This window comes from Rana temporaria, chromosome 3 (assembly GCF_905171775.1).
Source record: "Rana temporaria chromosome 3, aRanTem1.1, whole genome shotgun sequence".
NCBI lineage: Eukaryota > Metazoa > Chordata > Amphibia > Anura > Ranidae > Rana > Rana temporaria.
The window spans coordinates 7,220,472-7,235,349 of NC_053491.1; the positions used below are offsets into that span (position 1 = coordinate 7,220,472).

At 48.0% G+C, this 14,878-nt stretch overlaps 1 protein-coding gene across 2 annotated transcripts in view; it reads left to right on the top strand.

The window, feature by feature from the left end:
- Positions 1 to 14,878, top strand: part of RASGRF1 (Ras protein specific guanine nucleotide releasing factor 1) — a 155,624-nt gene that overhangs the window by 60,604 nt on the left and 80,142 nt on the right. For both annotated transcript variants that reach the window (XM_040342192.1, XM_040342193.1), the window contains exons 9-12: positions 2,670 to 2,788; positions 10,275 to 10,435; positions 12,753 to 12,810; positions 14,452 to 14,579. In XM_040342192.1, coding sequence (XP_040198126.1) covers positions 2,670 to 2,788; positions 10,275 to 10,435; positions 12,753 to 12,810; positions 14,452 to 14,579 — 466 coding nt within the window. The remainder of the gene's footprint in view (positions 1 to 2,669; positions 2,789 to 10,274; positions 10,436 to 12,752; positions 12,811 to 14,451; positions 14,580 to 14,878) is intronic.

Below are 14,878 nucleotides of genomic sequence, written 5' to 3' on the forward strand. Positions count from 1 at the left end.
TGTTTCTTCCATTTGTGAATAAATCCCACCAACTGTTGTCACCCTCTCACCGTGCTTCTTGGCATTGGTCTTGTAGCCCATTCCAGCCTTGTGCAGATCTACAATCTTCTCCCCGACATCCTTGGACAGATCTTTGGTCTTGGCCATGGTGGAGAGATTGCAATCTGATTGGTTGCTTCTGTGGACAGGTGTCTTCTATACAGGTAACAAGCTGAGATTAGGAGCACTTTCCTAATCTTAGCTTGTTACCTCCATAGAAGACACCTGGGAGCCAGAAAGCTGTTAAAATAAACCGACCGTTAAAATTATAGACAAAATAAATAGGTTGCGCTAGTAAACGTGTAAACTAACAAAAATTGTAAATTATTGTAAGAGACTCCACATACAGTGGAACCTCGCATTGCGAGTAACGTGGTTAACAAGTGTTTTGCAACATGAGCGCTGTATTTGAAAAAATCCTAACTTGGTTGCAAAACGAGCAGGATTCAGGCCAAAGCGATGTGCAGTACCGCGTTTGGCCTGAGGTGGGGGGCGCCGGAAGCCGAGCAGAGCCGATCGGCACAGTTCGTAAATGCTCGGAAAGACAGCCGAGCTGTCCTCGGGCCTTTCCGACCATGTCAGGGCACCCGTGGCCAGGTGACAAGTGCACCCCGTTGGGGTCAGGGATGCACCACAGGGTAGTGAACCCAATAGCCGACAAGCTGCTATCAGAGAGGAAGTGTGAACCCAAGATCGCCCAGGGCACGGAGTCTAAGACCCAGCTTGTGTTCACCAGAGCCTCTAGTGGTGAGGATGGCCTTCGCCGCAGCTGGATCCAGGTCGCGACCCCTGGGATCCCCTAGGTCAGCTCCGCAGGAAGAGAGGGGAAGCAGCAAGCAGGACAAACGGTAGTGATGGGTAAGCCGAGGTTGGGGCAACAGGCAGACAAGGGTAACCGAGGGACAGGCAAACAGGAGAAGTCAGGGACGAGCCAAAAACGGTACACAGGAAGATAATCGTAGCACACTGCAGACAGGAACTTAAGCAAACAACACTGTTGAACAGCACTGCAGACCTGTAGTGCAACAGTTAATATAGACTTCCTGGGATGGCCTGGGTGGGGCCATACAGGAAGAGGAAGTGATAAAAAGGGAACCAGAACAGGGTCAGGCCTCTAATGAACAGATGGAAACAGGTAAGCTGCCAGACTATTGCAAATTCATGACAGGCCATTTATGAGGCTCTCCGGCGCCCCCCCCTCTACCTCTGGCTGCATGCGGTATTGCATGCCATTGAAGTCAATGCAGAACATATTATTTTACTTTCCATTGGCTTCAATGGGGAAACTCGCTTTGATATGCGAGTACTTTGGATTACGAGCATTCTCCTGGAATGGATTATGTGAGTAATCCGAGGTTCCGCTGTATATTATGTATCAATGTGAAAACTAATATATAAATTAAAAATCTAAAAACCTAAGTGTTGTGAAAATAGATCTTGATAACAATCTTCACCAAACCACCACCAGAGTGATAAAAATCAGTGCCTCCACCAATAGCTGAAGGACCTGCTTACCAGCTCCTATTGATCCCTCATTACAAGGGATCAATAACGCTTGTGGCTATAACCCAACCAAGGTCTTTACCCCGGGTCCAGATGGTCTCCCCGCCTCATCACCCCCTTGGTAGCTTATAGGATGAGATGGTATCTCAAAAGAACAAATGGCTCAAAGTGTAAAATCTTAGTAAAACTTTATTAACCACTTAAGGACCGCCTCCTGCACATATACGTCGGCAGAATGGCACGGCTGGGCACAGGCAAGTACCTGTACGTCCTCTTTAAATGCCCAGCCGTGGGTTGCGGGCGCACACCGAAGCTCCGTGACCGCGGCCGCGGGATCCGCGGACCTGATCGCCGCTGGAGTCCCGCGATCGGTCCCCGGAGCTGAAGAACGAGGAGAGCTGTATGTAAACACAGCTTCCCCGTTCTTCACTGTGGCGCCGTGGTTAACTCCCAAACTGCAATTGTAATTTTCACAGTAAACAATGCATTTTTATAGCATTTTTTGCTGTGAAAATGACAATGGTCCCAAAAATGTGTCACAATTGTCCGAAGTGTCCGCCATAATGTCGCAGTCACGAAAAAAATCGCTGATCGCCGCCATTAGTAGTAAAAAAATTATAATTAATAAAAATGCCATAAAACTATCCCCTATTTTGTAAGCGCTATAAATTTTGCGCAAACCAATCGATAAACGCTTATTGCGATTTTTTTTTTTACCAAAAATATGTAGAAGAATACGTATCGGCCTAAACTGAGGGAAAAAAAACGTTTTTTTATATATTTTTGGGGGATATTTATTATAGCAACAAGTAAAAAATATTGCATTTTTTTCAAAATTGTCGCTCTATTATTGTTTATAGCGCAAAAAAAAAAAAAAAAAAACGCAGAGGTGATCAAATACCACCAAAAGAAATCTCTGTTTGTGGGAAAAAAAGGACGCCAATTTTGTTTGGGAGCCACGTCGCACGACCGCGCAATTGTCAGTTAAAGCGACGCAGTGCCGAATCGCAAAAACTGGCCGGGTCCTTTAGCTGCCTAAAGGTCCGGGTCTTAAGTGGTTAAAGAGCAGCAACTGAACTCCTCCATACCGTATAGTAAGACCATGTTTTGTTTTTCTTTTCTTTTAGAATAATGCATGATGAAGTCAGCGAAACTGAAAATATCCGGAAGAATCTGGCCATTGAGAGGATGATTGTGGAGGGCTGTGAGATATTGCTGGATACCAGTCAAACCTTCGTACGGCAAGGTACATGTATGTATAATATATACTGATAGGTCAGTGGTTCTGAAGCTCCTCCTCCAACTCTTAAAGGGAAAGTATTCCGTAATGTATTTTCAGTGACCCCCTTATTTTGAGATCTTGATATGAACCAGTTCTTTCTTTCCCCATGCAGAGACACAGTTCAGTACTGTCTTTTTTTTTTTTTCGCAGTAACCGTTTTTCAGGACTGCTTAGACCAGTGGATGTCAACTAGGCCTCAAATGTGGCCCCTGACATCACCAAAGGGGCCGCACATAATGTTCAGCATATGTAATGCTTGGGAGGACTGTCAGAGACTGCAGAGCCAATAGAAGAAAATGAGGGTCAGAGAGTGAGGACAGGATACATTGTTGGCTGGGGACAGTCGCCTGCCGAAGGGGACTGCGACGAACCCTCGTCCTCCACAGGACTCTGCCCGCCGTAAATGCTTTCCCTGTCCGGTACCACACGATCCAAGATCTTTTAGCCTACTCAGTCACCAGACAACACCAGTGCAGAGTGGCAAACAACAAACTGATTTATTATCACACATGGACACAACAGTTATCCCACTCGGGACCATCACCTCACCCTTTGGAATTCAGGGCGGGGTAAACTGTCCAATCAGCAAGGAGAGCTGTTGGTGGAATCCCCCCTCCCACAGCCAGGGCAGATAGAGACAATACAACAATGGAATACAACCACACCCCAAACGATCTCAGCAAAGGAGTCCGACAGCATGAGACAACACACAATGGGGCAGATTCACGTAGATGGGCGTATTTTTGGGCGGGCGTAACGTATTTGATTTACGTTACGACGCCGCAAGTTTTTTAGGCAAGTGCTTTATTCACAAAGCACTTGCCTGTAAAGTTGCGGCGGCGTAGCGTAAATCACCCGGCGGAATTCAAATTAGGCGGGTACGGGGCGTGTTTCATTTAAATGAAGCGCGTCCCCGTGCCGAACGAACTGCGCATGCGCCGTCCCTAAAACATCCCTGCGTGCATTGCTCTAAATGACGTCGCAAGGACGTCATTGGTTTTGACGTGGACGTAAATGGCGTCCAGCCCCATTCACGGACGACTTACGCAAACGACGTAACATTTGAAAATTTTGACGCGGGAACGAGTGCCATACTTAACATAGGATACGCTACCTAGGGGGCAGCTTTATCCTTACGCCGGCATACCTCTTACGGAAACGGCGTATCTTTGCTGCGACGGGCAAGCGTACGTTCGTGAATCGGCGTATCTACTAATTTGCATATTCTACGCCAAACTCAATGGAAGCGCCACCTAGAGGCCAGCGGAAATATTGCACCCTAAGATACCACGGCGCAGGCCGTCGTATCTTAGGTAGGTTTAAGTGTATCTCAGTTTGAGCATACGCTTAAACTTACGACGGGCTTAGATTGCGAGTTACGTCGGTGTATCTACTGATACGCCGGCGTAACTCTTTGTGAATCTGGCCCAAAATATACATATATACAAGGTTCCAGTGCAGCTGTAAAGAGAGTCCGTCTAGTACAGATCAGAATGGAGTTTCTCGGGCACCCCACCTAAAGTAACTCCTGTCACAGCGACATTCCCCACTTTTTTGCCATGACAATTTGTATGGGGTGGATATGATGCTGGCTGGGAATATGCTGCAGGAGACAATACAAAACTGGGAAGATGTTATATGAGGCTGGTAGAGATCATTGCTATTACCCTGATCAATTTTCCCACTACAGACTGCTGAGGTCCGAGGGTCACACATCATAAAGGCCGCCGGTTGGGCACCGGGGACTTAGACCTTAGAAGAATGGGGTATACCCTGATATATATGAGAATTTTTACAGGGGGTTATAAACCCTCACGGTTTTTCACCTTAATGGAACTTCCGCTTTTCCGGTTTCCCCCCCCTCCGGTGTCACATTTGGCACCTTTCATGGGGGAGGGGGGAGCAGATACCTGTCTAATACAGGTATTTTGCCCCCACTTCCGGGCATAGATTTCCAAGCCACCTGTGGCTATCTACACCACTTCCTGCACCTTCTCCGTCCCCCCCCGCTGTCTTCTGGGAGACACACATGTCCCAGAAGACAGCAGGGACCAGTGGGAACGCGCAGCGTGAGTCGCGCATGCGCAGTAGGGAACCAGGAAGTGAAGCCGCAAAGGCTTCACTTCCTGATTCCCTTACCGAAGATGGCGGCGCCTCCACCCGAGAGCCGAGGCACAGAACGGCTTTCGGGTTCTGACATTGCAGGTGCCCTGGACAGGTAAGTGTCCATATATTAAAAGTCAGCAGCTGCAGTATTTGTCTGACTGGGATGGAGGAGAAGAAGCTGAAGACTCTGCCTCCTTGTGACAGCGCTGGGTACCAGTCACCAATCCAGTCAAAGAAAAAGTGCCATAGAGCAGCAATGTAACAGCACACACCCATAACTAAGATCGGATTGATAGCTTAGACTGTACTGCTCTCTGCAAGTCACCTTTGCTCATTCTGCACTATTTTATTACAGGAAAAAAAGACAAATGTCACATTCCAGTCCACAAGCTTTGCTGGTTCTAGGACAAATGAGAAAAAAATTAATCTGTTTTAGTGCTGTCAAGCGATTACAATTTTTAATCGCGATTAATCGCGCGATTAAGGAGGTTCACCCTTTAAAACATTTTTTTTTTGTTTTCTTATTTATTTATTTATTTTTTTATAATATTAAATTGTGTTTTTTTATTTTTTTACATTTTGATCACTTTTATTGCTGTCACAAGGAATGTAAACATCCCTTGTGACAGCAATAGGTGGTGACAGAGTGAAATATGTAAATAATTGCGCTAATTACTAACTTAAATAATGATGCCAACCGTGCTAAACAGTGATTAAAGCTCTGGGTATGATAACACAGAAAAAACAATATAAGAACAAATCCACAAAATATGTCCAATTGTGCTTAAGAAGTGCACCAGTGGTTCAAATGAAAAACAACACCCAGTTCAGTGCAGTGATAAAAAATCCGATGTGATCACAGACACACTCCTGCTTCACAGATAAGGGATCTCCTCCACACAGACACCGCTCATGGAAAAGAAAAGAGACAACTCATTGCGCAGATGGTAGGGCACCAAAGAAACACAAGATGATTCTCTAGCAATAGCACACTCACGATACTGCCGTTCAAACAATGCATAGATAACCAGTGCACCAATCCTTCATGGGGTCGCTCAGCTGATGTTTCATCTCCTCATTCGAATCAACTATCGAGCGGGACGGATAGTTGATTCGAATGAGGAGATGAAACATCAGCTGAGCGGCTCTATGAAGGATTGGTGCACTGGTTATCTATGCATTGTTTGAACGGCAGTATCGTGAGTGTGCTATTGCTAGAGAATCATCTTGTGTTTCTTTGGTGCCCTACCATCTGCGCAATGAGTTGTTTCTTTTCTTTTCCATGAGCGGTGTCTGTGTGGAGGAGATCCCTTATCTGTGAAGCAGGAGTGTGTCTGTGATCACATCGGATTTTTTATCACTGCACTGAACTGGGTGTTGTTTTTCATTTGAACCACTGGTGCACTTCTTAAGCACAATTGGACATATTTTGTGGATTTGTTCTTATATTGTTTTTTCTGTGTTATCATACCCAGAGCTTTAATCACTGTTTAGCACGGTTGGAATCATTATTTAAGTTAGTAATTAGCGCAATTATTTACATATTTCACTCTTTCACTTTGTTTGACCCACTACAATATTTTTGCAGCTTTTTATTATTTGGTGATTTATTAATGGTTACTTTTGATTATTTAATTTAGCGCTGTAGTATCATTTTTCACAATAGGTGGTGACAGGTAGTCTTTATGGAGGGATCGGGGGTCTAAAAGACCTCCGAGCCCTCCTTTGCACTTCAAAGTATTCAGATCGCCGAAAACGGCGATTCTGAATACTGTGTACTTTTTTAAATCCGGCGCCATTGGCAGCCGAGAAACCCGGAAGTGACGTCATGACGCCGCTTCCGTGGTTTCAATGCGGAGACTGAATCAAAGCCGCTTACGGCTTAGTGTCAGTCTCCAACCTGGACACAGAAGGCGGCGGATCTAGGATCGGGTCTCCCGGTGGGACGGGAGGCCCGGTCAGAGCGGCGGGAGGGGGGGGATGTCCCCTCCCGCTCCTCCGGCATAACAACCGAGCGGCTTTTAGCCGCATCGGTTGTTATGTTTGGATAGCCGATCGCCCGCTCTAAACAACGGTACCGGGATGATGCCTGCGGCTGCAGGCATCATCCCGGTATAACCCCCGAACGCCGCCTCGTTAATCGCGCGATAAAAAAATTTACGGCGTTAACATGGGTTTGCGTTAACGCCGTTAATAGCACGTTTAACTGACAGCACTAATCTGTTTTAATATTATTCTCATGCAAATACCCTGATCTGTAAGGCTGGGCTACATACCCTGATCTGTAAGGCTGAGCTATATACCCTGATCTGTAAGGCTGAGCTATATACCCTGATCTGTGAGGCTGAGCTATATACCCTGATCTGTGAGGCTGAGCTATATACCCTGATCTGTAATGCTGAGCTACATACCCTGATCTGTGAGGCTGAGCTACATACCCTGATCTGTAATGCTGAGCTATATACCCTGATCTGTGAGGCTGAGCTGTATACCCTGATCTGTGAGGCTGAGCTACATACCCTGATCTGTAATGCTGAGCTACATACCCTGATCTGTGAGGCTGAGCTATATACCCTGATCTGTGAGGCTGAGCTACATACCCTGATCTGTAATGCTGAGCTATATACCCTGATCTGTGAGGCTGAGCTATATACCCTGACATAGATGTGCGCAGCCTATTGCATTAGGGTGTGCACCCCAAAGCTCAAACACACACTACAGATCACTCACCATGTTTATTCAGAAAGAGAAGGGTCTGATAAATACATATTTACCAACCCCTTCCCTCACTCATCCTAAAACATCCCCACAGCAACAGCCAACAGGAGAGGAAAGGAAAGAAGCTGGTAGTGCTGCAGAGGGAAGGAGGGGGCGAGCCAGGGCAGTAGGGGGAATCTGTGCTGCACAGGGTGATTAGGGTGTGCCTGGGCACATCCGGCACACCCTGTGCGCACGCCTATGTACACTGATCTGTGAAGCTGAGCTACATACCCTGATCTGTGAGGCTGAGCTATATACCCTGATCTGTGAGTCTGAGCTATATACCCTTATCTGTGAGGCTGAGCTATATACCCTGATCTGTGAGGCTGAGCTACATACCCTGATCTGTGAGGCTGAGCTACATACCCTGATCTGTGAGGCTGAGCTATATACCCTGATCTGTGAGGCTGAGCTATATACCCTGATCTGTGAGGCTGAGCTATATACCCTGATCTGTGAGGCTGAGCTACATACCCTGATCTGTAAGGCTGAGCTATATGCCCTGATCTGTAATGCTGAGCTATATACCCCGATCTGTGAGGCTGAGCTACATACCCTGATCTGTAATGCTGAGCTACATACCCTGATCTGTGAGGCTGAGCTACATACCCTGATCTGTGAGGCTGAGCTATATACCCTGATCTGTGAGGCTGAGCTATGTACCCTGATCTGTAAGGCTGAGCTATATACCCTGATCTGTGAGGCTGAGCTATATACCCTGATCTGTAAGGCTGAGCTATATACCCTGATCTGTGAGGCTGAGCTATATACCCTGATCTGTAAGGCTGAGCTATATACCCTGATCTGTGAGGCTGAGCTACATACCCTGATCTGTAAGCCTAAGCTATATACCCTGATCTGTGAGGCTGAGCTACATACCCTGATCTGTAAGCCTAAGCTATATACCCTGATCTGTGAGGCTGAGCTATATACCCTGATCTGTGAGGCTGAGCTATATACCATGATCTGTAATGCTGAGCTGTATACCCGGATCTGTAAGGCTGAGCTATATACCCTGATCTGTGAGGCTGAGCTGTATACCCTGATCTGTGAGGCTGAGCTATATACCCTGATCTGTGAGGCTGAGCTGTATAACCTGATCTGTGAGGCTGAGCTACATACCCTGATCTGTGAGGCTAAGCTATATACCCTGATCTGTGAGGCTGAGCTATATACCCTGATCTGTAATGCTGAGCTATATACCCTGATCTTTGAGGCTAAGCTATATACCCTGATCTGTAAGGCTGAGCTATATACCATGATCTGTAATGCTGAGCTGTATACCCTGATCTGTAAGGCTGAGCTATATACTCTGATCTGTAATGCTGAGCTACATACCCTGATCTGTAATGCTGAGCTGTATACTCTGTCCTGTGATGCTGGGGCTGTATGCTCCTGACACTATGGGCTAGATTCAGAGAGAATTTATGCCGGCGTATCCATAGATACGCCGCGTAAATTCAAATCTGCGCCGGCGTATCTTTCTGTATTCAGAAAGCAAGATACGCCGACATTAGCCTAGGATGCGACTGGCGTAAGTCTCTTACAACGTCGTATCTCAGGGTGCATATTTACGCTGGCCGCTAGGTGGCGCTTCCGTCGTTTTCGGCGTAGAATATGCAAATGACCTAGATACGCCGATTCACAAATTTACCTATGCCCGGCGCTATTTTTTTACGTCGTTTACGTTATGCTTTTTCGGCGTAAGGTTACTCGTGCTATTAGGAGGCGCACGCAATGTTAAGTATGGCCGTCGTTCCCGCGTCGAAATGTGAATTTTTTACGTCGTTTGCGTAAGTCGTTCGCGAATAGGGCTGGACGTAATTTACGTTCACGTCGAAACCAATGGCGTCCTTGCGGCGTACTTTGGAGCAATGCACACTGGGAAATTCCACGGACGGCGAATGCGCCGTTCGGGAAAAACGTCGATCACGTCGAGTCACCAAGAATTAACATAAGACACGCCCCCTCATCCACATTTGAATTACGCGCGCTTACGCCGGCCCCATTTACGATACGTCGCCGTAACCTAGAAGGCAAGTGCTTTGTGAATACAGCACTTGCCTCTCTAACTTACGGCGGCGCAGCGTAAATACGATACGCTGCGCCGCCGTAACAATGCGCGCCCCTACCTGAATCTAGCCCTATGGGTGGAAGCAAGTGGAATACAGGGGATTAAGTGGGTGCATTCTATAAGGGGTGGGGCTTTTGTGAAGTGGGAGGGGTCAAAAAGGAAGGGCATGGTTTGGCGCCCCCCCCATCCTAAAACTTTACCAGCCGCCACTGGGTGTCCATGGAAGGAATCGACCCCCATCATTGGTGTCAGTGGAAAGATTAGTACCTCATCGTTGGTGTCAACAAAGGCCTGCAGTTTGGAGACCACTTCTTTAAATCAAGAGGGTACATTTTGGGTTGTTTCTTTGGCAACTCGGTGCTCTTTGACCCATTTAGCTCCTAGACTCGCCAACCAATCAACTGTGTGAATTAGTTGACTGTTTTTTTTTTTTTAATCATGGCCGTCAGCTGGTATGACTGGCATTTGGGCTGTGGGCAGTGACCTTCCCGTATCTCATGACTTCTCTAGGCTGCCTGATCCAAGTGCCCATGTCCGAGAAGAGTCGGGCAACAAGAGGGCGCCTGGGGTCCCTGTCACTGAAGAAGGAAGGAGAGCGCCAGTGCTTCTTGTTCTCCAAACACCTGCTGATCTGCACACGGAGCTCTGGAGGGAAACTGCACCTCACCAAGGTAAGTGCCCACCTACCCATCATGCACCACCTTGGTCCCAACAGAAGGATCCGAGATTTACCTTTTTATGGTTTTTGTGTCGCCCGCTCGGCACGGGAGCCGTTCAGAGAATTTTTTCCAATTAACAAACAGTCTGTTATAATGCAAAAAATAATCAAGAGACTCTCAACCACTTCAGCTCAGGAAGATTTACCCCCCTTCATGACCAGGACATTTTTTTTGTAATTTTTTTACGTTTTGCGTTACTTTAACCACTTAAGGACCGCCTCCTGCAGATATACGTCGGCAGAATGGCACAGCTGGGCACAAGCACGTACCTGTACGCCCTCTTTAAGTGCCCAGCCGTGGGTCGCGGGCGCGCGCCCGCGACCCGGTCCGAAACTCCATGACCGCGGCCGCGGGACACGATCGCCACTGGAGTCCCGCGATCGGTCCCCGGAGCTGAAGAACGGGGAGAGGTGAGTGTAAACACACCTTCCCCGTTCTTTACAGTGGCGCTGTCATTGATCGTCTGTTCCCTGATATAGGGAAACACGATCAATGATGTCACATGTCCAGCCCCGCCCATCTACAGTTAGAAACACAGATGAGGTCACACTTAACCCCTTCAGCGCTCCCTAGTGTTTATCTCCCAAACTGCAATTGTCATTTTCACAGTAATCAGTGCATTTTTATAGCATTTTTTTGCTGTGAAAATGGCAATTGTCCCAAAAATGTGTCAAAATTGTCCGATGTGTCCGCCATAATGTCGCGGCCACGAAAAAATTCGCTGATCGCCGCCATTAGTAGTAAAAAAAAAATAATTAATAAAAATGCTATAAAACTATCCCCTATTTGGTAAACGCTATGGCCCAGATTCTCGAAGGGCTTACGACGGCGCAACGCAATGTGCGCCGTCGTAAGTCCTAATCTGGGCCGTCGTATCTATACGCCTGATTCTTAGAATCAGTTACGCATAGATATCCATTAGATCCGACAGGCGTAAGGCTTTTACGCTGTCGGATCTTAAATGCAATTTTTTTTTTCGCCGCTAGGTGTCGCCTCCGTCGTTTTCCCCGTCGAGTATGCAAATTAGCATAATATGCGAATTCCCGAACGTACGCGCGGTCGACGCAGTGAAGTTACGACGTTTACGTTAGATTTGTGACGCGTAAAATTGCCCCTGCTATATGAGGGGCAACCAATGTTAAGTATGGCCGTCGTTCCCGCTATGAAATTTTAAAATTGACGTCGTTTGCGTAAGTCGTCCGTGAATGGGGCTGGACGCCATTTACGTTGACGTCGAAACCAATGACGTCCTTGCGACGTCATTTAGCGCAATGCACGTCGGGAAATTTTAGGGACGGCGCATGCGCAGTACGTTCGGCGCAGGAACGCGCTTAATTTAAATGCTATACGCCCCCTACCAGCCTAATTTGAATTAGACGGGCTTGCACCGGGTGATTTACGCTACGCCGCCGCAACTTTACAGGCAAGTGCTTTGTGAATAAAGCACTTGCCTGTAAAACTTGCGGCGGCGTAACGTAAATGACATACGTTACGCCGCCGCAGTTTTACGCCCATCTACGAGAATCTGGGCCTATACATTTTGCGCAAACCAACCGATAAACGCTTATTGCGATTTTTTTTTGCCAAAAATAGGTAGAAGAATACGTATCGGCCTAAACTGAGGGAAAAAAATGTTTTTTATATCTTTTTTGGGGATATTTATTATAGCAAAAAGTAAAAAATATTGCATTTTTTTCAAAAAACGCAAAAAATAAAAACCGCAGAGGTGATCAAATACCACCAAAATAAACCTCTATTTGTGGGGAAAAAAAGGACGCCAATTTTGTTTGGGAGCCACGCCGCACGACCGCGCAATTGTCAGTTAAAGCGACGCAGCGCCGAATTCGCAAAAACTGCCCGGGGCCTTTAGCTGCCTAAAGGTTCCGGGTCTTAAGCGGTTAAAAAAAAAATCGGTATTGCCGAATACTTGAAAAAAAAAGTATCGGTAGTTGTACTCGACCATAAAAAAGTGGTAACGGGACACCCCTAGTTACGGTCTTATTCCAAAATGGATCAAATGTATTATTTTCTGCAAAATTCTACAAACAATTCCCCGTAATGACAACGTGAAAGCAAGCAGACAAAATCCGCAGGGGATCAAATACTTTTTCCCCCTCACTGTAGCGATGCTTTATTTGTCAGATCTGTTTTATGCGTTGTATTTATCGGTCATGTCCGCATGTTTCCTATTCAATGACCCCCGGCTGTCTCAAAACTTTTGGCAGATGGACATCTTTTAAGCGCCGTGTTTTATTTCTTCCTCTTTTAGAATGGGGTGGTATCCTTGATGGACTGCACTTTACTGGAAGACCAAGAGGATGACGACAGTTAGTATATAAAGTCTGAAGTCCGAATGTTGCATTTGCTGCTTTTCCTCAGTTACAAAAAATACAAATTCTTGTTGTTTTTCATTCATATTGAACATAGTAACACGCAGAGCACCGGTCCTCTTGTAGGGGGCCCGAGCACACAGGGGGGGCCCACACAGGGAGGGTGATTAGTGATGGACGACCAGGGCCGATCCTAGGGTCACAGACGCCTGGGTGCAGAAATATTGCTGGCGCCCCCCACATGGGCGTGGTCATCTTACTAACTCCTCCCCTTTACAAATGTTTCCATGGCAACGACTCAAACACAGAGATGCTCCCCTAAGAAGTCTTCATTAGTGTCCCCATCAGAGTCCCCCAGCAGGTGTCCCCTCCATCAGAGCCCCCCACAGCAGGTGTCCCGATCAGAGCCCCCCACAGCAGGTGTCTCCCTTCAGAGCCCCCCACAGTAGGTGTCCCCCATCAGAGCCCCCCCACAGCAGGTGTCCCCCATCAGAGCCCCCCACAGCAGGTGTCCCCCATCAGAGTCCCCCAGCAGGTGTCCCTCATCAGAGCCCCCCCACAGCAGGTGTCCCCCATCAGAACCCCCCCACAGTAGGTGTCCCCATCAGAGCCCCCCCCCCACAGCAGGTGTCCCCATCAGAGCCCCCCACAGCAGGTGTCCCCATCAGAGCCCCCCCACAGCAGGTGTCCCCATCAGAGTTCCCCACAGCAGGTGTCCCCCATCAGAGTCCCCCACAGCAGGTGTCCCCCATCAGAGCCCCCCCACAGCAGGTGTCCCCATCAGAGCCCCCCACATCAGGTGTCCCCATAGATCAGTGCCTGTCCAATAGATCCCTGTAGCTCAGGTGCGCTGGGAGCAGAAGCACATTACAGGGGGCGGGGCATTCGTGGCATCTTTGGGTACTTGGAGGGTGGCACTCTGAGAGAATTTCTGGGAGTGCACGGGATGATTGGCAGCAGCTCCGGCCAACCCCAAGGCCTCTCATCACACCGCCTATGGGAGAAAAGCCGACACACGCAGAGGGGGCGGGGCAGACAGGAGACGGCTCCACGCACACCGGACAGGATTAATTAGTGGAGCCCTGTGCCTGAGCGTGTTCCGGTACTAGGCTCCGCTGCGGTACCCAACCCGGATTTCGGGGACAGCGGGAGGTATGCGCTCTTGTCAGTTGCCAGCGGAGAGAGCAAGCGGGATGGGGAACCGCAGCACCCGCTACACACGCTCCGCCTCCGGACACAGACAGGGAGGAGGGAGGGGAGCACGTTGGAGCTTTGGCGCCCCCACCTCTGTAGCGCCTGGGTGCGGAGCACCCTGTGCACCCTGCCTAGGATCGGCCCTGTGGATGACAATAGTGTCTCTCTTCCTCCAGCAGCTGAAAGCTAGTCTCTCCTTTTCTCCCTGCAGCCAGCTTTTATCTGCTGAGAAAGAGACAGTTGTCCTTTTATCAATCCCCCTCCCTGTGCTCTAATGTTAGCTCCGCTCCTGAGTATGTTATCTCTGTAACTTTGTTTCTCCCCCTCTGTCTCTCTGATCCCGGAGCTCCAACTGCCCAGGGGGGGGCTGTCAGGTAGTCTTTACAAGGCCCCGCGATTTCTATCAGCAGCCCCGGTAACACGCCCTGTTCTCTCCCGATGCAGATCGACAAGAAGCAGATCACTTGGACTTCAAGATCTCGGTGGAACCCAAAGACTCGGCTGCCTTTGTTGTCATTCTGATGGCGTCTTCCCGGCAGGAGAAAGCAGCTTGGACCAGTGACATCAGCCAGGTCACAACTGTGTCATCACTTTGCAATCACCTCGTCCTCCATAATCACCCCAACATCATTGAGTCCTCATGGTATTACCCACCTGTCCTATTGTTGTTGTTGTTATTATTGAAGATTAGCACATAACACAAGTAATGTAAAAAAAAAAATCGGAATAACCCGGCATTGGCATCGTTATTATTTCGTTTTAATAACTAATGACAGTATATTGAGAGATTCCACATCCACACCAATATATTATTATTTTTATACAGGACTTATATAGCGCCAACGGTTCGCACAGCGCTTTACAGTATAAA